At 40.7% G+C, this 25405-nt stretch overlaps 1 protein-coding gene across 2 annotated transcripts; it reads right to left on the reverse strand.

The window, feature by feature from the left end:
* Window positions 1-1317: 1317 nt before the first annotated feature.
* Window positions 1318-24810, reverse strand: PRPF3 (pre-mRNA processing factor 3). 2 transcript variants are annotated; one of them, XM_080915655.1, is made up of 16 exons: window positions 24684-24810; window positions 22487-22679; window positions 20392-20522; window positions 17827-17973; window positions 16669-16752; window positions 16291-16511; window positions 14011-14317; window positions 13234-13400; window positions 10422-10501; window positions 7203-7346; window positions 6433-6532; window positions 6143-6256; window positions 4875-4993; window positions 4570-4653; window positions 3199-3260; window positions 1318-1655 (listed from the first exon to the last, which is right to left on the reverse strand). In XM_080915655.1, exons 2-16 carry the CDS (start codon window positions 22629-22631, stop codon window positions 1509-1511), a joined length of 2052 nt encoding a protein of 683 aa, XP_080771781.1. In that variant the 5' UTR covers window positions 22632-22679; window positions 24684-24810; the 3' UTR covers window positions 1318-1508. The 2 variants fall into 2 exon arrangements, 1 of the variants encoding a protein (XP_080771781.1); XR_013975005.1 differs by having other exon boundaries at window positions 1594-1655; window positions 4560-4653.
* Window positions 24811-25405: the final 595 nt, after the last annotated feature.

The raw sequence follows: 25405 nt of genomic DNA on the forward strand, positions 1-25405 counted from the left end.
ATGGGTTTAACTATATCCACCATGGGAGCTAGGGCAGGTGGGATTTATATTAATAAGACAAATGGGCTACTCTTCTGTAGACAAAGCCTTATCATGATCCTGAGTTACCCTCAAATTCTGCCACTTTTAATCCAAGTGCTGGATATATAGGTCTGTGTACACAACCATGCATAGCAAAAGCGGACTAGGTTTTGTGTGTATTTGAGGGAGTGTTCTAGTTCAAATGAGCAGTGCCTAAATGGGTTTATGTATCTGAACATTTGACCTTTAAGTAGCAGCACTGTTTGGGAGCAGCAGCTATGGAACCCTTAGGGCTTGGAGCTTTGCAGATGTAAGACTGTCACTGAGGGCGAGCCTTGAGGGTTTTAACTTTACCCCACTTCCTACAGACTTCCCTGCTTCTTGTGTGCAGGTGAAATATGATCAACCAGCTTCCTGTTCTGTTCATCTGTTGCTAGACCTTCTTCAACACACAACTCTTCTGACACCATAAACCAAAACAAACTTTAGTCATGGTGTTTTATCACAGCAACAAAAAAGTAACTAATTACAAGGGGTGTGTGTTTGAGATAGCCCGAGCTGTCCTGCAAACAGTCCAAGCTCAGCAGTAAAGTTACAGGGATCTGCTCGATGTAGTTTCCTTAGTACTGAATTACAGACCTATACAAACCACCATGCCTGACTCCCTGGCTTCCCACCACCTGCCAAGGACATTAAGGACTGGAAATGAACTCAACAGGTACAGCGCTTGCCTAATACACACAAAAAAACCTGAGTTCAATATCCCCAACAACACATACAAGAGCTGTCATCTCAGCAGGTTGGAGGTGAAATGAGTAAGAAGTGCAAGAGTTATAACCCTAAATATAGCAAGTTTGAGGCTGATCTAGGTTACATGACATCCTATCTTAAAATCTTGTTTAGCATATCACTGAGAGGAGTCACTTGGCATCATTAACAGATCCACCTGTGAAAACTGGACTGAATTACTGAATCCTGTCTTTGTCTACAAACTGATGCCTCTGGATAGTATGTAGTCTACTTCATTCAAAACAGCCATACCCATGTGAAGAACTAATTTCCTAAGACCTGACCTAAGGAGACCAATATATGACCTTGTTACTGTAGCTAGGAAAGTTAAATACACACTGCATTTGGCCACCCATCCTACAAACAATTCTGACTTACTAGTATTTATCATTTGCTTAGAAGTCAGATATGTATAGACCTCAACTGCTAGAAAAATGGAAAAAAAAAAAAATCACCCTCAGAACCAAATTCTAATTTCTATGGCTATATGAAAAAAAATCATACTAATTTTAAAAATAACTCTTTAATTATACACATACAGATGAAGGGTAGCACCAGGCTGGACTGGGTGAACATAGTCTCTTTGCCCCAGTACTGGCCTGGCACAGTTCTGAAATCACACGCACGGTGGGGTAAGGTTGGGAATAGAGTGAGAGGACGGAGGAGACAAAGGCAAAGACACAGGGCTAGCAGTAGTCTCAGTCGGTGGACTCCAGCACAGATTCACTCAGCGCGAGGTCCCAGTAGTGCTCAGCCCCATGCTTTTTGAAATGCTCACGAGCCATGTTCTCTGTAGGGCACTGTTTAAACTTCATCTCTCCAAAGCTCCGGTCTTTCGCTGTACCCTAGGTAGGAAGTTGTATTTATTTATTTATTTGAAAAGAATAACTTCCTATTTAGCCTACACTCCCTTTGAATTAGAAATCTTACCTCAGCATCCTGAAGTACCACCATGCCCAAGAGAGAACAGAATTGTAATAAGCTTTCTTTCTTTTTTGTTTGTTTATTTATTTATTGTATACAAGTACATTGTAGCTGTCCTCAGACACACCAGAAAAGGGCATCAGATCCCATTACAGATGGTTGTGAGCCACCATGTGGTTGCTGGGAATTGAACTCGGGACCTCTGGAAGAGCACTCAGTGCTCTTAACCACTGAGCCATGTCTCCAGCCCTATAATAAGCTTTCTAATTCATCCCTATCCAGTGCTGGGAACTGAACTTAGAGCCTTATTCATGTTAGGTATACAGTCACCTAACCACATTTGTGTAGCCACATCCCTAGCTGAAATGTGATCCTATGATAAAGTAATTATAACCCCATATCTTAAATATTTGCATGATTATATATAAAGGGTTTCTAGTTTTTTGGTTTTTTTTCTTTCAAGTACTGGGGATCGAACCTATGGTGTCAGGTATGTAAGAAAAACACTCTATACTGAGTAACAGCATTAGCCATAAGAACTTTTTAATTTTTAAACTATTTATTTATTAATTTTATATAGACACACCAGAAGAGGGCATCAGATCACACTGTAGATGTTGTGAGCCACCATGTGGTTGCTGGGAACCAAACTCAGAACCCTTGGAAGAGCAGTTGGTGCTCTTAACCACTGAGCCATCTCTCCAGAACCACCCTCCCCCTTTAAAGTTTAAAAAAAATATATATATATATTCAAAAACTAAGAGCAACTAGTGTTCTTACAGAGGACCCAGGTTTGGTTTTAAGCACTCACATGGTGACTCACAACTATCTGTACAAGTTCTGAGGGATCTGACACCCTCTCCTGGTGTCTATGAGCATTAAGGCATATATGTGATGTAGATACATATATACACACAAGCAAAGCACTCATACACAAGAAATAAATCTCTTTTAAAAATTAAATAAAAAATGTGTTCGTGTGAGAGCAGGTACCTATCAAGTCCACGAGGTCAGATGCCCTAGAGCTGGAGTTACAGGAGGTTGAATTTGGGTCTGCTCTAATTTATTCTCAACACTACCAACAAACCAAGTAGATCAAATAACACCCACATTTTATAGGTAAGGCAACGAAGCTTCACACGGTCTGGCTCAGATTGAATAGCTGATGGACACTGACAGATTCCTACTTTGCCACAGAGCTGAGGACCAAACTTGGATTCTAATGCAAACTAGATAAGCACTGGCCACCGGGCTCCCACCCACCCCAACCCCAGATACTTCCATCTGTGCCTGTCCATCCAGGCCTGGAAACACTAACTTCCAGTTCAGAATGTGTACTCAACTTCTATTAACAATTTCCATACACTTTCCTGGTTGGTATATTCTAAAGACCAATTTCTAAAAATTGCTCTAAATAAACATTCCAGCTAACTTTCTACTGCAGCATTTTACAAAGACACTAACCTCCCATACTAGCACACATTTGTTAGTTTTCTTCACAGCTTCTTCATCAGATTCCTCATCATCTGGAAAAGACAAATAAACAAACAAGCTCAATATGTTTTTTGTTTTGTTTTGTTTTGAGACAGGTGCTCACTACATAGACCAGGCTGGCCTCCAACTTAGCAAGATCTGCCTACCTCCACACCTCCCAAGTGCTGGTTAAAGGCACATGCAACAAAACAAAAACCAAAAAACTTGCTTGTTTACTTATTTATTGAGATAGGGCGTTACCCTGTACCCCAGGCCCATTCTTCAATTTGAGGCCATCCTGACTCAGCCAACTGAGAGCTGGGATCACAAGCTTCAGTAATCATATCTCACTAAATAAATCTTTTCTTTCCTTATTTGCATCTCACACCCTGTCCCTCAGTGTCCACGATCTTGAATATGGTAGACAAATGCTTAACTATTATAGCTCCAAAGTTATCTTTCCTGTGGCTGAGCATGGTGGCCTATGCCTTTAATCCTAAGACTTGGTAGTCAAAGCAAGGTCTATATAGTTTCAGACCAGCCAGGGCTGCATAGTGAGACCTTGTCTCAAAACAACAAAACCCAAAGTATCCTTTACTGATTAAAGTAGAAAAATGTTGATCTGAAAATCTGTTTTTTATACATTCAATACTCTTTTTTTTTTTTGGGGGGGGGGGTCTTCTCTGTAGCCCGTATCTGCTTTAAATTGGCATGTGTCCTCAGTTGGTTTCAAACCCATGATCTTGCTACTTCCATTTTCTGATTGCTGGGGTTATGGGTAGATTCTCCTTTGGAGTGACTAGAATAAATATCAACTTTTTTTTGAGACTCATGTGGCCTAGGCCGCTTTAAAGTTGCTACATAACTCAAGATGACTACACACTCCTAGGAGATCTTTTAAGTGGCAGGATTACAGGTGTGAACTCCCAAGACATAGCTAACATGAAACTTAACTAAAGAATAATACGGGGTAGATATTGGTACTGTACACATGAATGCATAGTTTGCTGACTTTAACCAGAACTTACAACTAAGACAGAGAGGAAAGCCAGTTGGGAGGAGAATCCTTAAAGGATACATGTAGCAGTGCTGTCTAAGTCAGTCTAGCCGGGCAGAGTGGCACACATCTTTATCTCAGCCCTTAGGAAGTACAAGCAGGTGGATCTTATGAATTCAAGGCCAGCCAAAGCCATACAGTGAGACCCTGTCTCATACAAAACAAAACAAAAAAAAAAAAAAACCTAAGTAGTCTGTCTAAAATTCCTGAACACTAGACTATTCCAGGAAAGGTGGAAGAACAGACAGAACTATTATCCCACCTCCCACAGCTCTCCCATTTAATCCCTTCTAACCCCAATTCACCATCTCCCTTCGTGTTAGATGTCTGCTCATCCCACTTTATCCGATGTAGCATGAGACGCTTAAATTTCTTCTGGGATTTGGGGCCTGAAAGAGAATTTTGAAAATTGGAAAGATGACACAGTAGAAAGAACCTCCGAGCCCATCTAGTACTCAGTACTGGGTAGGTGACCCCAGGAGCAGAGGGCAGACTCTGCAGACACACAGAAGCAGAGAATCAGTTGCACAGACATCCCTCCCCCTCTCTCCACCATGCTGATCACTCTAGGGGTAGGGCTGTCTAGTTTCCCTCAAGTCTTTGCACTCACCCCCTTCCACTACCACCACGTTGACGTCCTTGTGCAGCACCACCACCCCTGTCAGGTACAGCTGCCCAGCATTGGCCTCAATCTTAAACTTCTTGGCTGGGTTGCTCAAATTTCGAACTCTGGAAGAGGGAAATTTTAGTTATGTCTTCAGTTTTACCATTAGAAGCTGCCTGAATGAAATGGCAACTACAAAGGGTCTAAAAATCAAGATCTCTGAAACACAGTTATATTTCTATTCCCTTGTAAATACTTTTCTAACTTACTCTTTAAAGACAGGGCCTCATTATGTAGTCTGACTGGCCTGGAACTCACTGCATACACCAAGCTAGTCTTGAACTCAAGAGATTTGCCTGCCTCTGCCTCCCAAGTGCTGGTCATATAGTTCTTTATAGTAAGTAGTTAGAATTTTCTCTATGGAAAAGAAGTACTTACTATCATCTAAAAATATTTATAATCTCAGTGCTCCATAAGGTATAAAAGGTTTTAAATTCTGTCCCCTCTAGATGCCTATAGTGTAGATGTAATATATTCATAAAACTTTCTAAATAGAGACATCAAAAACTGTAAATAGTAATTACCTATAGATCAGATCAGAGAATAGGGAAGGAACTCTTTCAGAAAGTGCCCCTCTATATTATTAGAATTTATCTTGCTGTTTTCCAGTTTGAGATAGCCAAAAACTTGCTATGTGGCCAAGGTTATCTGCAAACTCAGAACTGTCCTGTTCCTCCTATGTGCTGGAATTACAGGCGTGCATCATCCCATCTGATCCAAAAATTTTAATCTGAATAAACAGTAGTTCTATAATAATGTGACACTTCTGATAAAGAGCTAGTTAGTCGAAATAAGCATATCTAAAAAGTAGAAAACATACATAAACTTAACCTAGGAAAATAAAATGAAGACATTATATTAACACAAAAGTAAAGGCCTATTACTACAGAACATCAGGATAAAGGCAGGGTAATAAAGACAAGAATTAGTGCTTTCTAGAGAAATGAGGTATTCATCACAAAAGAAAGATGTGGTAGGCATACTTTAGTCCACAGTGGTTTTGCCCTAAGTACTGGGAAGAGATTGAGAATTTAGGTGCAAGAAGAGCATGATGGATCACACCTTTAATCCCAGAACCAGGGCGGCAAAGGCAGGTGGATCTTTGAGTTCGAGGCCAACCTGTTCTATTTAGTTAACTCCAAGATAGTTGGGACTAGGTAGAGAGACATTGTCTCAAAAAAGCAACAGGGATAGCTGCCTATGTGGACACCTACCTATATACAGATATGTGCACCCCCTGTGAAATGTCTTCTTTAAGCTTTTTAATTTTCTTGACCTTTCTCTGTTCTGCTGTAAGTTTTCGGGCAGCGTTGGCCTCTTCATGCGCTCTGTTGTGACAGGAAGGACATCCACAAGTGAGAAAGGCATTGCTGATCAGAGGCAGGGCTAAGGGAAAGAGAGAGCAACAAAGGACTCTCCCCTCCCTCCAATACCAATCCCAGGAGTGTTGGGAAGAGTAGTATCCTGGGCTCTGCCCTATCGCACCCCACCACACCCCACTTACTTCTGTCTCTTTGCCATCTGAGCTCTGACGTGGGCTTCTACCTTTGTAGGGTCTTGAACTGCTTCTGTTCCTAATACTCGCATTAAATTTGAGATTCTCACTACAATGAAAAGAAAGTAGTAATCAATCTCCTAATCTTAAATTACTTCTCTAGCTAGTATTTATTACATACAGGTACTCTGTAGCTGTCATCAGACACACCAGAAGAGACATCATCTCATTACAGATGGTTGTGAGCCACCATGTGGTTGCTGGAATTTGAACTCAGGACCTCTGGAAGAGCACTCAGTGCTCTTAGTCACTGAGCCATCTCTCCAATTCGTTTATTTATTTTTAATGCTGATGAATGAGAAAAAATTAAGTTTTAGGTTTTTTATGATGCAAGTATACTAAATTTTTTAGATAGTTTGAACTCCCATAAAATCTGAGTTAACAGGGTGAGATTTTCAACATAGGAATTACTGTAAAAAGTGAATTTTGAGCAGAGATTTGAAATAAGCAGTAAGAAATTTTTAAAATAAGAGCAATAAGAAAAACCAAGAACAAACAACAAAATAATTACAAACAAGCTCCAAATGACTTCTATAATGAATGTGTATTTTAGAATGTTGTTCTGCTATAAGAAGACAGCACAAGTAAAAAGAAATCCTGTAAATGATTCAGAAAAACAAACAAAAAACCTCAAAGACATTAAAATGCCTTTAGAAAACAGATTGACTGACTGACTGACTCACTCACTCACTCTGTGGTAGCAGGCATCAGGCACATACCTTTGGGCTCTGGAGGAGGTGTCAGACCTAGCCTGACTTTCTCTTGTAGCTCTTTCTGTGCCTCTCTCCTTGTTTGCCTTCGAAGTTTCTTCTGCTCCTTCTTTGTAAGATATACTCCAAGGGTAACTGGTGTATCATTGTCAACTATCAAAAAGAAAAATGAGTTACCAAAGCATAAATTATAAAGAGGTTTAGGTTATCCATCACTTAAAACAATTAAATAAAATCTGATTAAGCCTAGTTTCTGTTTTTAATTTGTATTATAGGCTGAATGTCCCTAATTTAGAAACCTAAAATCTGGGTTGGAGAGATGGCTCAGCAGTTAAGAGCACTGACTGCTCTTCCAGAGGTCCTGAGTTCAATTCCCAGCAACCACATGGTGGCTCACAGCCATCTGTAATGGGATCTGACGCCTCTACAGTATAGTGTACTCATATAAAATAAATAAATCTTTTAAAAGTGTATGTGCATCACAATCTTGCTGCATTTGCTTGCTGCTTGCACAGTGTCAGGAGCACAGGCAGCCCCCACTTGGCTGTACATTAAAAAAAAAAAAAAAAAAAAAAGCCTAAAATCTGTGATACTCCAAAATCCAAAGGGGTTTTTTGAACAAGATCTCATGTATCCCAGGCTGGTCTGAAATTCAGTAGCTATTCAATACAGTATGAGGATGACCTTGCACTTCTAGTTGTCTGTCTCTAACTTCCTGAGTGCCGACATTAAGTGTGTGGCACCACACTTGGTTTATGTAGAGTTGAGATCCAACCTAGGGGTTAATGCATGCTGCACAAGCATTCTACCAACTGAGTTATAGTCCCAGTTTCAGAAGTCCAGGAAGCATTTCAAATTCAAGCTGTTTTGAACAGACACGCATGTACACCCATGTGTGTGCCTGTGTGTATAGACCAGAGGCTAACTGGTGTCTTCTCTGATTGTTCTCCACTTTGCACAGAGGCAGGAGGCTTGCTCTAGGGCTGTCTGTCTCTCACACCTGTGTAGCAAGTGCTTGACCGGATGAGTCACCCCTATCTCTTGAAACTAAAACTTTTTGACTATTATATTTTCAAATTCCCACATGAGAAGTGATCAAATGCTATGAAAATGTCAAAGACTGAAAAAGCAGCATCTGAAACACTTTTTTCCCCAAGCATTTCAAGAAAGCATGTCTGACCTTTATTTCAAGATCTCAATATATTTTTCTGAACTTATTGGAACTATGGCTAAGTGACTTTGTTACTATGGTATTATTTCAGTTCATCCTGAGAAAAAAAGTATTAAAATCCTTTAGGATCTACATTATCTCTCATTTGTTTGTTTGAAACAGGTTTTATGCACTCCAGGTTGGCTTCAAACTTAGAAGTGATTTATCTACATCAACTTCTTGATGCTAGGATTATAAGAGTATGCATCATTATGCCCTGTCAGTAAGCATATAACCTTTAAAGAAGGCATGCCAACTGTTCTATGGGAAAATTCTTAAAGTTATAAGTGACTTACTGAGTCACTTAGTGGAAAACAGACCCATAACTACAACCTTTGCTGTCTCGTCTTAAAGTATATAAGTCAAGTGAGCAAAAATTGTTCTCTTTTTGATAGTCTTCATTGTACTCCACTGCTTACACTGAATCACAATTCTCCACAGTGCTGGGGTTACAGACATGTAGTAACACAACCACTTAAACCACTGATCTCTTTTTGACCACAAGTGTCAGAGGAATATGGGATTTTCTAAAAACTATTAAGTAAATATGCTTTAAAAGTATAAGAGATTTTTTTTTTACTATCAAGCCATTGGTTCAGTTAAGAGTGTGATGCTAGTAAAGGTTATTTAGAATCTGTGTAAGTATCTTGGGGTTGTACTGTGTGTGTGTGTGCAGATGCCCTTAGTGATCAGAAGCTGGAACTACAGGTGGCTGGTTGTGAGCCACCCAGTGTGGGTATTATAAACCAAAGTTAGGTCCTCTGTAAGAGCAGTGTATACTTTTTAAAATAATAAATGTATTTTTATTTAGGTGTTATAGGGAGTTGGGCAGTGTGCATGTATGTGAGTGTATGCCAAACATACATATATAGGTGCTTTTGGAAGCCAGATCTACTGGAACTAGAATTTAGAGACATTTATGAACTGCCTATGTAAATACATTAATCACAATTCCCCACAATGCTGGGATTACAGACATGTAGTAACACAACCACTTAGAACATCTATTTCTTTTGACCAAACTAACAGACTAATTTATATATAATATATATTATATATTTCCATATACATATATATGGGGGAAAAAGACTGAATAAAGCCAAATACCACAAATAGGGGCCAGCAACATATGATTCACATACACATGGGGTGGCCATTGTTAGAATTTTACTGAGAAATTCCAGGTGATTTGGGGAAGTGAGCGAATTAGCACACATCTTCCATTTATCAGTGTCTCAGATTAGAGACCTTTGGGTTTCCAACAGACTCTCCATTCCACAAACCTTTACCCCACCCAGGCACAGGAACAAATAAGCTTATATTTCATAACAAATAGCACAAGTAACAAGGTGGCACCTCTGTTGGCCACCCAGAGTTAGCTGGAGTTTGTTGCTTTAATGCTAACAATGCTAAAGGAAGCCAGGACATGAAAACAACCAAAAAGATGGGAAGGAGGCAGGGGACAAGGTGGGCACTCCTTTAATCCCAGCACTCAGGAGGAACTCTAAAAGTTCCAGGCAAGCATGGTCTACTTGGTGAGACATTTTCTCAAAACAAATAATATATCAAAATAAATAAAAATTAAAAGCAAAACCAAAATGGTAACAGACAGTTTTTGGTGGTGGAATTAGCACTGACAAAAGTTCAACCTTTAATATCCACAAATCAATTATCTCAATGTTGTTCAGTAGCCACTGGCCAGCTCTACCATTTAGCTTAATTAAAATTTAAAATACAAGGGGCTGGAGATATGGCTGGAGAACACTGGGTGTTCTTCCAGAGAACATAAGTTCAATTCCCAGCACCCACATGGCAGTTCATAACTCTCTGCAACTGCAGTTCTAGAAAATCTGACACCCTCACATACATATATACATACATACAGGCAAAACACCAGTGCAACTAAAAAATAAATCATTTTTTAAAAATCCCATGTGGTTATAGGCAGGAAAGCACAAGCAGAAGCTCATGCATTCTGCAGCTGCCCCAGAGCCTTAGCTGGAGAAGCTGTACATTACCTGGAGGGTTAAGCTGGGCTGGATGTTCAACAAGATTTGTGATTCCAAAATAATCTTCTCTCTTGGGATTTTCCTCTGTACTAAAATTGGAGGAAGAAGAGAAAACAAGATATGTGGGTAGACATGATATCAAGAATAGCCTAGAGAACAAACAAAAAGACCAGCCTAGAAACACACTAAAAAACATCCCTTTTCTCTGTATCCTACTGTATTTATTATATGCCACCTATACCATGTACTTAGGTTACACATAATTTTCAAAACAAGAAAATGGGATCGCATAAAAGTTGCACATGTTGGGGCTGGTGAGATGACTTGGTGGTTAGAAGCACTGGCTGTTCTTCCAGAGAATTCAGGTTAAATTTCCAGCAATCACATGGCAGATCACAGGTGTCTCAAACTCCAGTTCTAGGAGATCCACCATCCTCATACAGACATACATACTAACCCCCAATGTACATGAAGTAAAAATAAGTAAGATTAAAAAAAAGTTGCACATCTTTATAATAGCATTTCTAATCTTAATATCAACCTCAATATTCCTGATAGGCAGCCTAGGTTTTTTTTTTTAATTAATTTTTATTTTATGTGTACTGGTGCTTTGCCTACACGTATGTCTGCGTACAGGCTCCAGATCCTGCTTCACAGATCCCTAGAACAGGAGCGAAAACAATTGTGAGCTGCCATGTGGGTGCAGGGGATTGAGCCTGGATCCTCTAGAAGAGCAGTCAGTGCTCTTAACTATGGCGCCTTCTCTCCAGACCCAACTGTATTTTCTGATTAGTAACAATGAGTCACCGAGAAACAGGCTGACAAATAAATGATTTGAAAAGAAAATGTTATGACACAGGCTCCTGAAAGTATTATCAGAACGAAAGAACAGATGCAAAGTTGTCAATAAAGCATTTGTTATGTGTATAGTGTGCATGTGAGTGGAGGCCAGAGGCTGACACTGAGTGACTTGCTCAATCGTTCTCTACCTTATAGACCGGCTTGCCAGTAAGCTGGAGGGATCCTCCTATCCCTGTCCTTCCTAGTGCTGGGATAACAGGCCCACACCGGAATACAATGCCTAGCATGTACATGTGTTCTTTCTCTCTCCACACACACACACACACACACACACACACACACACACACACACACACACACACACACACACACAGGTTCTTTTGTGTTCTGTATGCATTTATGTATGTGGACCGTGTGTGCCTGGTACTTGCAAAGGTCAGAGGAGAGAGTTGGATCCCCTGGAACTGGTTACAGGTGGTTGTAAGCCACCGTGTGGATGCTAGGTTAATTTAATTAAATACTCTTAATTTCTTAATTCCCATACCTGGCCTTTTAACTATTGAATTCATATCCTATACTAAACAGTAAGTAGTAGTTTACCAACTGAGCAAACTCAGTTACACTATGCTAAATAAACTATAGGTTTATTATCATTATTTGACCAATAAATTAAGACACTTTGTCCCAGAGACAGGGATATAATTCTGTAGTAAAGCACTTCAATTGCATAAAGCTCTGAGTATGTCTAATATTACTGATACTTCAAAGATGCCAGGAGTGGTGGTGCACACCTTTAATCCTAGCACCCAGGAAACAGAGGCAGGTGGATGTCTTTGAGTTTAAGGACACTCTACTGTACAAAGTAAGTTCCAAGCCAGCCACAATTACATAGTGAGACTTTATCAAATCTCTCCCTGGAAAACAAAACAAAACAAGAAAACCTATGAAAAGAAAAAGAATGAAAAGAAGTCAGTTACTAAATAAGGCAAGTGGACTAGAGAGATGGCTTAATGGCTAAGAACACTTCTACTAGGCTGGGCATTGGTGTTGAACACCTTTAGTCCCAGCACTCAGAAGGCAGAAGCCAGCCTGGTTTACAAAGTGACAGCCAGGACTACCCAGAAAAATCCTCCCTCAAAACACAAAACCAACAAAAAAAAAAACCCCAACTAACTAACCAAACAACCAAAACAGCCCACTTCTGCTTTTCCAGAGGCCATGGGTTCAGTTCCTAGGATCCACACAATGACTTGTCAACAGGTGTAACTCCAAGTTCAGGGCATCTGGCACTCTTTTCTGCCCTCCTCAGGCACTAGGGAAACGTGGGCACACACATACACATGCAGGCTGTTTAGGCAAAACATTCATACACATACAATAAAAATAAATTATTTTAAAAAAAAGCTGAGTGTAGTGGCACACACCTGAAATTACAACATTCTTACAACAAAATGAGAAATGGAAAAAGTGAATTGGCTGGCAAAATTCTATGTGGAACACACTGGAGGTAACCAGAGAGAGATAGAGAGGCTCTCTACAAGCCTGCCCCAAACCCCCTCCGTTCTCAACAATGCTGAAGGAAAAACTGACAAAAACTATACATGAGCACATGTATAGTTTTCTTTCTTTTTTTGCAGTTCTGGGGAATCAAACCCAAGTGCTTTCTACATACTAGGCACATGCTTAACCAGTGAACTAGGTCTCTAGCCCTATAAATGGATCTTTATAAACATGTAAAATACACAGAATACATAGCAATAAAAAAACCATAAAACTCTAAAATATGTCAAGATAAAACAGGCCCTGGGTTCATTCCCAGCACTGCAAAAATAAAGAAATAAATATATGTTTTTCAGACTCAGTTTGCATTATTTGTCTGATTTTAGTATACTAACTCCAAAAGTTAAATATAACTCAAGATAGTTTGAAAATATACTTGTGGAGTTATCTATTTCCTTTGCATTTAAAGTGTTACTTGATGTGTATATAGCACCTCTCTATTGGTAGCTAACAAACTCACAGGTCAAAGCCATTGGGTATGATGTAAGAGTCCCACCACTCAATTTCAGGGATGTCGCCTTCCTTTAGCTCCTTTTTAGGAGCAATGAGGGCAAGTCTAGTTGAAGTATGAATGCCTGTTTTTCTAGCAGCCTGTGAAATCTCTGCTTGCAGCTTCTCCAATTGAGCCTAAGAGCAAAATCAAACAAGATAGGAAGGTAAGTTGGAGCAAAGTTGTATAGTCACAAATTTAACAACAAATTTAACTCTTATTAAATTCTAATGCCGTATGTCATGAATTCACAACTTCAAAAGGATCTGAAAGAGAAACTGCCTTGTTTTTTTTTCTGTTTACGTACTCCCTCGACTCTTGTCTCTTTCACTTATAGTGTGTGTTTGCATTAGTGGGAGTCTATGAAAACCTCACTCTGAGACAAAAGGGTCAATTTAACTAACTACAGTCAATCCAACTCTCTCAAGCACATAGATCTTCTGTAGTAAATTTTATCAGACTATCATTCATCAAAAGAAGTCAAGAAAATTGGCTTTGAACTGGTTTCCTCAACTGTCATTCAATGGGAAAATATCTACACAAGCAGATAGCAGTCAGGAAATCTAGTAAACAACAAATATTCTATGAATATAGCACTTAAACCAATTATTCATTGTTTTACATTATGTTTCTATTTCCCAAAAATAATAGACCTCAAACCAATTATTCATTGTTTTACATTATGTTTCTATTTCCCAAAAATAATAGACCTCAAAAGTGTCTCTGTGTCAGCTTCTTCTAAATTACCTTTGTCCGTAATCGTTGAGCAATCTTCTCAAATTTGCCCTTGTCATGGAATTTAAAAGTGCGTCTTTGGCGCTGGGATGGGGCAATTGAGACTCGGGGGTCAAAAAAGGTATTGGATTCCATGTCTTCTGATGGCTTTTCTTTTAGTTGCTGCTTGAACTGTTCCCTCTTCACAGCCCGAATGTTTGCCTTCAGGGTGGGCATGCGATGTGTGAGCTCCACCTCCTTGCCTGTGGCATCCACAGTGCGGCCTTGCTCGTCCAGGATCAGTGGGGTAGGCTTCGTCTGATCTTTTAACTCTACTTTCCTGAAAAAACAAAACATCCCACAAAGAAATAAATCCTACATGGAACACTGAGGCAAGGAAAGCCCAACAGAAAACAAAAGAAACCAGACTTATCAAAGACAACTGTAAATTAACCTTAGGGAAGGCAATCTCATCAGTGCTTAGTCTAATCTCCATTTATAAAAAAAATCAAAGTAGGGAGACTAAAGAAATCACTCAACTGAGCGCTGGCTACTCTAGCAGAGGACTGGGTTTCATTATCAGCTCCCACTTGGGACTTACAGCTGTCTGTAACTTGAATTCTAGGGAATCCTAGGCCTCTTTCTGACCTCTGAGGGCACCATTTACCCATGTGCTACACAGATATGCCTGCAGGCACAATATTCATACAGATAAAATAAATAAATCCTGAAACAAAATAAAACAGCAAAAAACCCAATGTAAATTAGTTGTTTTTTAGCTAAGAGTTAATATAAAACATCAAACATCTACCTCAGTATTGGCTAAGGATCTATCTCACTTAGTATTAGAGCATTTGCATAGCACATTCAAGTTCATGGGCTTCAACAAAAAAATATATCAAACTAAGTATTTGGATACAGGGCATAATCAAATGAAATTAATCCTAAAATCATATTGAGATTTGTTCTTTTCTTTTTTTCTCCTTGGTTTTTCGAGATAGGGTTCCTCCGAATAGATAGCCCTGGCTATTCTGGAACATAGACCAGACTGACCCCAAACTCAGACTTCCCTGCCTCTGCCTCCTGAAATTAAAGTACTGAAATTAAAGGCATGTGCTGCCACCACCACCTGGCCATTATTTAATCTTATTTTATTCCCAAATTCTTCTCTTTTTTTCAAAATGTATTTTCAGGTCCTGGCTGTTAGCCAACCTGCGCTGGGAACCAAACCTTGGTTCCTCTGGAAGAGCAGCAAGTACTCTTAACTACTAAGCCACCTTTCCACCCCTACCCTCACCCCATCCTTTTGTTGTTATTTCATGTGCACTGGTGTTTTGCCTACATGTATGTCTGTGTGAGTGTGCTAGAGCCTGCAGAACTGGAGTTACAAACAATTGTGAGTCACTATATGGATACTAGGAATTGAACCCAAATCCTTTGGAAGGGCAGACAGTGGTTTAACCATTGAGCCATCTTCCAGGCTATTCCTCTCCACCCCCACCCCTTTTGTGGTGGTTCAAGGGACTGAGAATTCAAGGCCTCATGCATACTGGTCAGATGTTCCACTACTGGGATGCACAGGGAAAAAACTCTATCATCTGCCCCAAGTTCTTAAATTAGTCTTGAGATGCCAGACCAATCACAAAGGAGACAGGGTCTTTCTCGCTATGTAGTTTTGGCTGGCCTAGAACTTATGTAGACTAGTCTAGATTCCTATTTACCTCACTATTCTTGCTTCTCCCTCCTGAGTAACAGAGTTGCAGATATGTTTCACCATGTGCCACACAAGTCTAACATATGGTCTTGACAAATATTGTTTAATGGCGGAAGCTCTTAAGTAATAAGTCCAGAAATCTGATTCTATTCTTACCTCCATTATTAAGTAAATAATATTACTTTAGTTCTACTAGCTATATGCAGACAACAAACTATAATAAGGCCTCATATCATATATTAAAAATATAAAACTTTAATAAATTATTAAAGTTCTTTGAGAAAGCAAAAAGTCAGTAACGAGTTGTCGAGATGGCTCAGTGGTTAAGAACACTCACTGACTGCTCTTCAAGAGATCCTGAGTTCAAATCCCAGCAACCACATGGTGGCTCACAACCATCTGTTATGGGATCCAATGCCCTCTTCTGGTGTGTATGAAGGCAGAGACAGTGTACTCATATATATAAAATAAATAAATAAATAAACAAACAAATAAATAAATAAATCTTTTAAAAAAATGTAGCATTCAAGTAAATTACCTTTAATTAACTACCACAGAAAAACTTAAAAGTGATAAGGGACTGTGTGGAATGTACTCACGGTGGAGCTATGCCCATGGCATGGAGATTAGCTAGGCCCACCATGTTGGCATTGCCAATAAGCCCTGGCTTCAAAGCCAACTGGGCCTGGATCCGGGCTTGCAGTTCAGCGGCTTTCCTTGCCTTTTCAATGGCATCATTCATGAAGGTAGCAGCCTGGGAGGGCTGAATAGTGTTACCAATTGGAAGTCGCTCTGGTTGGGAAGAAGAAGGTGTCTTTGGCTGTAAGACAGAGATTAAAACAATTTTGAAATTTTGAGATAGATAGGCATACAGATACAGACATACCATGGCAGATTATAGTAGACAACTAGAGTACTCTCTGGACTATCTGGACAAATTGTGTGCTAACTATTCTCAGAGCAATCAGGCACAATACCTGAGGTGCAGGGGGGCTGATGAAGCTCAGCTGTTTTTTCCTTTCCTCGATTTGTCGTGTTGCTGCCTCCATCATCTGTTTGATCTGTTCTCCAGAGGGAAAGGGTAGAAAAGATTAATTTCTCCCAGAAATGGTCCTAAATGAAAAAGCATTCAGTTCTAGAGACCTAAGTTTGTGAATGCCTCCACAATAAATACATTATCTATACCACAGACAGAAAATTTACTAAAGGTAACCCTATACCCTTAAGCTCTAGATTTTTTCAATCTTTTCTCCCCAAGTTAGGATTGGTACATAGGTAGTATATATTATGGTGACTGAGACTTAGACAATATGAGGTTACAACTGTGCCACACTTTCTGCCTCTATGTCTTTGGATAAGGCATTAATACCTTAACCTCTCACAAATCTCAAAGGGGGAAAAGCAGTGCATGCACACTTTCTAACAAACTTCTTCATGAAAGTGGGCAGGGAGACTGTAGAGATAGTTCAGAGCTAAAGCACCAACCACTCTTCTACAGGACCTGAGTTCAGGTCCCAGCATCCACATGGTGGCTCACAACCATTTCTAACCAGTTCTAGAGTATCTAATGACATTTGTAACTCCCACAGGTTCTTGCAGGCACATAAGAAGTTCATATTATCATGGTATCAGGCAGGCATGGTAACACACTCCTTTTAATCTCAGCACTCGGAAGCAGTAGCAGGCAGAGCTCTGAGTCTGAGGCCAGCCTAGTCTATATGAAGCCAGACCTTGTCTTTAAAAATGTTAATGATCATGTTATTAGCCCCTGAATTCCTACTGTAGGTAAGCCTGGGCAATGGTGTAGGCTCTTTAAGTGATTTTGTTATGTCCTAACAAAATCAGAAAGAAGCTCTAAAGATAATGTTAAGCTAAGTGCTATCATTTCATTTTATTTTTCCAATGATGATAAGGTAGACAATTTGACAAACGATGATGTAACACACTAGGTACTCAATAAATACAATTTCAATAATTCTTAGCTGGGTTACTTCTGATCAAACCAAGAACTGCTAAAATATAAAGGAAAAAATAAAACTTCCCCAAATGGTTAACACAAACTCAAATCACGATCACTGTGACACTGGACCTATGTGTTTCAACTCATAAAAATCCCTTTGCATCTTTGAACTAACCTGGAGTTTCGTTAGCATGCCAGGGCTTTCTGATGGAGGTCCAGGGATCACCTCTGGCTCCTCTTCTACCTCCTCAAAACGGGGTATTCGCCGCTTCTTTACCCCTGATGATTCCTTTGAGATCTCAGAGTCGTCACCAAACACCTCCTAAAGGAACCCAAGATGAAAGAAGAATTGTATCCCTCCCTAGGGGAAAAAGGAAGAACCATCCCAACCCCTACCAGCATCCTGTGGTTTTCCCAGGGGAATATGACAATCTTTCAAATAACTACTTGCAAGAAGCAGGGTCTTCTAGATATTCCACCAAGTGGACCATTTCACCCAACTTCATCATTCTCCTACCCAATTCAAGCAAATTTCATTCCCATGTTCTGATAAATGTTCCCATCTCAAGATCTTCACCAGTGCTACTGCCTGTTTGTAATGTTCTTCCTCCTTTCCCACAAATCCTGTCTGAAACTCACCTCCAGGAAGTTCCTCATTATCTCATCCCACTCTGATCCACCTGCTCTTTCACATCGTCTCAGCATTTAGAGCTCGACTCGCTTTAGATCACATTATACTGCTGACACTGTTTGCCAAGTGTTAGGTACTACTTTCTCCCAATTAAAATCTAAGTTCTTCCAGAAAAGAAGCTTGTTCTTTTTTAGTATTCCCCAGTAACATTTTCTTCTTATCATACAATGGGAACTCAAATATGTTGACTAATTTGCAAACTGAATTTAATAGGACCAAGAGTGGCCAACTGGAAGGGACAATGGGAAAAAGCAAATGTACACACCGGTGGTAGGCTTTGGGTGACATCCCCTCTTCACTAGGAGGGCTCGTGTTTTGCAAGGACATATCCTCAGCCAGGGGCGAGCGCTTCCTGGAACTCCTACAGTTCAAGAAAAAGGACTCTCCCATAATATATTGTGTGGAGTGGGGACTTGAATGGACCAAAAATGGGACCCATATCCCATGCTATCTAGGTATCTCCCTCAAGAAACCATTTCCACTACCCCACCCAATGTAGTTCATTCATTCACAGCATGGGCTTGGCATTTACAGCAGCATATACTATTGTAACATAATCTTCACTGTGTTGATCTGTACATGTAGTCTAATCAAGTTTAACACAAGTCTGTAAATTTATACAAAACTGCTACTCACATTTTGTAACCTGTGACTGATTTTTTGCAACTCCTCACTCATAAATAGCAGACTGACTTAAGGTCTAAGACTCCTTTCTCTGATCACCCTATGTTCAAAAAACAAAAGGGACAGGAATTTCTATTTTTCTCGGTCATATAGCATGCCTAGACCCCAAGCAGACAATGCTTATTTTTCTGCATGTATCTTAAGAAAAGCAACTGGTATGCAAGGCATCAAAATAATTTAGGGCTGGGTACAATGATGGTACATGCTTAGAGTCTCAGCTCTTAGGAGGCAGGCCAGGAGAGCCCCGAGCTTACAGACAACCTGTCTCAAAAATCCAAAACAAGGTCTGGACAGATGATTTAGAGGTTAAGAGTAAGCACTGTGTTCCAGGGACAATGTAGTAGCTCATAAACTACTTGTAACTTTTAAACCCCACAGGATCTGACACCCTCTTCTGACTTTTGCAGGCACCTGTGTGCATACATATAAATATACATAAATAAAAAATTTTAAATGAGTCTTTAAGAAAGATCCATAAGCAAAAGAAAACGTACTGAAGACAGACAACCTGATCATGGTGGTACACACATGTAATCCTAGCACTTGGGCACCACAGTTCTAGGACAGCTTGAGCTAGTTATATAGTAAGATCCTATCTCAGAACAAACCAACCAAGCATCTAAGAAAGCCAAAGGGAAGCCAGATAGAGAAACTGGCTACATTAGGAAAGTGAGATAAGAGAGACCAGCCACTGACACTGCTCATGTTAAGAGGCCACTACAGAGCAACCACAGAATGCACACTTCAGAAAAGGGAGCATTTCTAACTCTTCCACTCATGAAGACAGTGACCCTCAGTAGGGTACAGAGCAATGTAGGTACATGGTAGTTGTTTTTAGGCATCTTATCTACAAGTACATTAAACAGAAATCTCTGTTAATGAGGAAGAATGAGGTCTACAGTCAGGAAGCAGTGGAGACACTCTGAAGCATGTCTAGGCTTCAAGCAGTCCAAGACTCTTGGATCCATCATTTATAGGTAATAAGGAAGGAAGGAATGGTGAAAATAAAACATATGAAAAAGAGGAAAGCTGTCAATTATGTCTTTAAACTACTTCAAATGAACTTCACTCATAATCCAAAGACCAAGGTATTAAAAACCGTACCCCTCTACTTTAATGCCTAAGGATCCTTCTAGAACGTTGGGTATTCTATTTTGTTGTTTTTATCTCTATTTATTTGTTGCAGTACTGGACTGAGCCCACGGCCTCATGCATGCCGGGCAAGCACTCTATTAATGAGCTATATCCCCAGCCCCAACACTAGGTGTTCTAATAGTAGATGCCAAGTGTGAGCCAGGTAAGCTCAGCACGTTTCTTATTGTTCCGAACACTACTGAGCTCATTAGATAACAAACCATAACCCACCTTTAACTCTCGTTTTCTGCTTCTGTCACTGCTGGACTTGGAATGTCTTGAGCTTCGGCCTTCCTCCACAGCTTCAAATAGCTTATCCACAAATCGGAGAGTGGAATCATCAAGAAAAGGCTTCAGGTGATCTGACAGGATAAAAGAGACCATAGGTTAAAAAGACAAACTTATATAGTCCAATACCAGACATGTAATAAAGAACAGACTAAAAGAAGAGGGGAAAAGTTTTTATTTTATTTGGGAGTAAGGGTGGGTGCAGTGGGTTTGAGACAGGGTTTCTCTGTGTAGCCCTGGCTGTTGTGGAACTCACTCTGTAGATGAGGCTGGCCTCAAACACAAGAGATCCACCTGTCTCTGCCACCTGAATGCTGGAATTAAAGGTTTGTACCACCACTGCCCAGCAGGAAAAAAGTTTTAGGAATGTCTTTGTAGGGCACTAGAGATGGTTAAGAGCACATACTGCTCTTGCAATGGACCCGAGTTTGGTACCCAGAACCCACAATGAATGTCTTACTGCCCAAGACTCCAGCTCCATAGGAATCCGATCTCTCTGAGGGCATCTTGTCTCATGTACCCACCCTCACAGATACACAGACGCATAACTTAAAGCCACAAACTGTAGAGGCTCAAAGAGATGGCCTATCAGCTAAGAGCACTTGCTGCTTTTCCAAGAGAACCTAGGTTTGATTCCTAAAACTCACACGAAGGCTCACAACTGTCTTTTTAACCCCAGTTTCAGGGGAATCTGACTCCTTCTAGCTTGTAGGGCACTGACACAAATGTAAACAACACTCAAGCACATAAAAATAAAATAAAAACATCCAGGCATACAATAATACACAGTTTTTAACCCCAGTACTCAGGAGATAGAGGCCAATTAAGGCTAAATAGAAAAACCCTGTCTTCATAATAACTAAGTAAACAATCTTCTTTGCAGAATTCCCAGTTTCTGATCTACTTAATCACCCTGCTGTATGAGGTAAAAGGTACTTTTTTCTTTTTCTTGTTTGAGCAGAAAGTAGGACAGCTACTTTTGATACTTAAATTAAACATCAAAGTTTAAAATGAGGGCCTGGGAATGTAGCCCTGTGGAAAAATTCTTTGCTAGGCAGGTACCAGGGCCTAGGTGCAATCCCCAGCACCCTAAAACCAGTTTAAGATAAAAATTTTATGTTAACTTACAAAACAAATTATGGAAGACTACCCATAACAAAATCTACCTCCCGGCACCTTTCAAGTGTCTTATACTTTCATATTTTGAGATGTCAATCAGAATCAGTCTTTGATTGCAGTATATTTCCTAAGCAAATTTGACTTAGGTGACTCGGCATGGTGACCAAAGATTGTAATTCATAATGAACCATGAATAAATAAGAGAAAAATTGGTATAAGCTCTTCCCATTGTAACAGAAGAGAAAATAAGGAGAGAGGTATGGCTCAGTTGGTAGAGTGCTTGCCTAGGTCCTGGCTTCCTCAATCTCCAATACTATATAAATCAGGTGTGGTGCATGCCTGTGATCCTAGAGTTCTCGATGTAGGGCAGCAGTTCTCAACCTTCTTAATGACTACCCTTTAATAAAGTTCCTCATGTTGTGGTGACCCCAACCATAAAATTATTTTGATGTTATTTTATATCTGTAATTTTGCTACCAATATGAATCATAACGTAAACACCTGATACACACGGTATCTGATATTCGACCCCTGTGGAGTCATGACCCACAGGTGGAAAGCTGCTGATGTAGAGGAAGTAGACTCCTAAGTCTTAGGCCATCCTCAGCTAGTGAGCTGGAAGCCAGGTTGGGCTCCATGAGACCCTGTCTTTTAAATAGAAAAGTGGGAGGAAGGAGTGGCGCACACCTTTAATTCCAGCACTCTGAAGGCAGAGGCAGGCGGATCTCTGAGTTCCAGGCCAGACACAGCTACACTGGAGACCTTGTTTCAAAACAACAAAACAAAACAACAACCAAAGGAGAAAAGGGCTAGCTCAACGTTTCCTTTGATGCTTCTAATAGGAACAGCCTAGAGAAGTTCAAGTCAGTATTTGGACTCAATATACATGTTAAGTCAGAAGAGTCAGAGAGGTACACACCAGCCGCCTTCTTTTTGTCCATGCCCTTCCCCACACAGTTCAATGCCGCTGTGACCACTGTGGGCTCTGAGAAACCCAGCACTCTCTTCACGGTCTTCTCTATCCATGGTTTCAGCTCATCCAGCTCCCGTTTAGACAGTGCCATTTTGGAGGAAACGGAGACTGAGAGCTCGAATTGCACAAAATACTACACCTAAAAGAAACCAAGCAAGAGTCAGAGAAAAGGAAAACAATCAGTCAAGACAATAGCATCCTAAGGTGCTTTCCTCACTCCTGTTTCCAACCCATAGGCATGTCTCTCCATTCCATATGCAGAAGAATACTTTGCCTAAAACCAAGCTTCAAAACACAAGTGATATCCCACCAGCTTTGCTGATTTTTGAGATATGGTGTTACAATGTAGAAACTTGTCAATTCTCCTGTCTCCACTTTCCAAGTGAGGAATTCTGGGAGAGTACCACCATGCCCCACTCATTTGATTTAGTTCTAACTCAGCATCAGTCATCAATGCTATCTGAAGAATAGACAAGCTAGCAATAATCTATTTTGAGGAATGGGTTCTAACTTCTGCTCCTGTCATACAAAGGACATATGAAGAGTTAATCTAGAAGTCAACCTTACTATTACTTCTCTGGAAGGCATTCCCTAACCCAACTTTGATCTAAAACTTTTCTAATGGATGCAAATAAGAGGGTTTATTCAAGTCAGTCCTCCTGTGTCAAATCTCATAATCCTTAAGAAGGCTGTCACATTTCTCTGTAGATTTATTTATTCATGGTAGTGAGCATTCTATACACCAGAATAATTTTATATTACTTAATGCAATTTGGTGTAAAATTTCAACACTATTCGTGCTTATATCTGGGTAATGTTAAAATCTCAAACATTCACCAGCATAAAGGTAACTTAATTTCTGATTTCCTTCCTAATGGCTGTATGTCAATCGATTAACCTCAACTTCCCAGCCAACCTCTTAGCACTGCCATGTGATCTGGATATGACCTTTTCAAGGTGTTTAAAGACATCGAAAAGATGCCACCTCAGAATGATCATACAGGTCTATGATCCCAGAACAAGGGGAATCAGAAGTTCAAGACCAGCCTTGGCTACAGAGTTCAACGTCACCGGTGGCTACATGAGACCTTGTCATAAAAACAAAAAGATGCAGTCTAATTAGCTCCTATATTCTTGACAGATTTCTCTCTCATAACCTCTGTCAACATACAGTATTTAATACAGCTGATGAAGCTGGAAGGCTGTTCCTCAATAATAAGTTTTATGAATAATCCTGGGATAGCTTTTTGGGGCCATCATGAGATAGCAATATACTGCCTATCAAAAAGAAAGCAAACACAGGCCCTAAAAGTGGAGAAGGAAGCCCACTGGAGAGAGAATATATAGTAAGCACCACCATTTACAAACCCTTAGGCAAGCCTCAGTATACTTATCTGAGAAAATGGGAACATCTGACAGCACTTCATTCAATAAATGCTTAAGTTACTATTATTTGTCAAGCAGACTACTTAACTACATGTAAGGACACATACAGCAGTGAACAAAACAGCCAGGAACCCTCACGTTAATTGGACTTACAACATATTACAATTGAATAAGAGGCTAGAAAGTTTAAGCAATTTCTAAAATTCAAAGTAATAGGTGAAACATATTGGATATGAGCCCAAGCAATATACTAACAAATAGATGTCTTCAAATTCGACCCGAATGTGCAAACGAAACAGTCAATGGGTAAGATAAAGTTTCAGTCACTAGAGTTGTCAGTAACCAAATGTTCAACTATTATAGCGAGGAGGCGTCAGTGTCGGTGGGGACCTGGAGGATGGAGGGAAAGGGGAGGCAGGCAGAACGCTGTCTTCTGAATGAGCAGGTGGCAGAATCCCACTTCCGAAGGAATCCCTTACTTTTCTAAGCTGCAAGCTCCTGGAACCCCCATGTTCCCGCCTTTACTATCTTTCCGACTGGCCCCCGCCCACCGAGTCCGACCTAAATCCTCACCTCAGAGCAGGTCTGCCCACCCTGCTCCTTCCCGCCCCCGCCCTTTTCCTTCAGCAAGCCCATTCTGACTCCTTCCCCCAACAGAACCAGGGGTTCCTCTCAGCCTGCTTCCCGCCGAGCACTCCCGCCATGTCCAGCCGCTCGGACCAAAGGCTAAGCTCTCGGGCGCGGGGCCACTACTCACCTCACAAACTTCAGCCCCTGAGACGGAGCCCGAACGTTACACCGGAACCGGAAACCTTCCGGTTGCCCTACGGCCCGCCGTCGCTACCGCCACAGCCATCGCCACGCTGCGGTCCCTACAGCACGTGACTCGGGAAGGCGGGGCCTTAGCCGCGCAGCCGCGGTATCAAGGCGCCGGCGACGGGGCGCATGCGCGGCGGGATCCTAAAGCTAAGTCCTCTGACTGGCCCCAGAGCAGTGCCAAGGTTAGTTCAGTCGTTATTGCCCGGAACACAAGCCGGTTGGCACCACATTTGCTCGAGTCAAGAGTTAGAGCGCTAAGATTATTGCTAGAACTAAAAGCAAGGACGTCCGCCTTCGTAGCCAAAGTGTCCTTTCTAGTTAAAAAAAAAAAGTTGTTATCCCCCCTTAACTTTGTCTCCCTAATTTAAAAGCGACCCAAGAGCCCAGACTCAGAGTTATCCCCTGCCCCATTTCTTCCTGACCTGTGGTGATCACACTTAGTATTGCGATTGCTTACGAAACCAGACCACTTCCTAGCTTGTCGCTTTCTGCCTTGCATTGCGCTTTACTAAGAAACCTACAAGATTTGCACTCACCTTCGTGTTGGTGCTCGATTTAGCCCCAGAGAAACCTTTCTGGCCACCCTTTTTGACACGTGACGCTCTTGATTCCATTTTCCTTTTTTCTTACCGTACTTACAGTATCTACCATAGCCACATT

Source organism: Micromys minutus (assembly GCF_963924665.1).
Source record: "Micromys minutus genome assembly, chromosome: 4".
Taxonomy (NCBI): domain Eukaryota; kingdom Metazoa; phylum Chordata; class Mammalia; order Rodentia; family Muridae; genus Micromys; species Micromys minutus.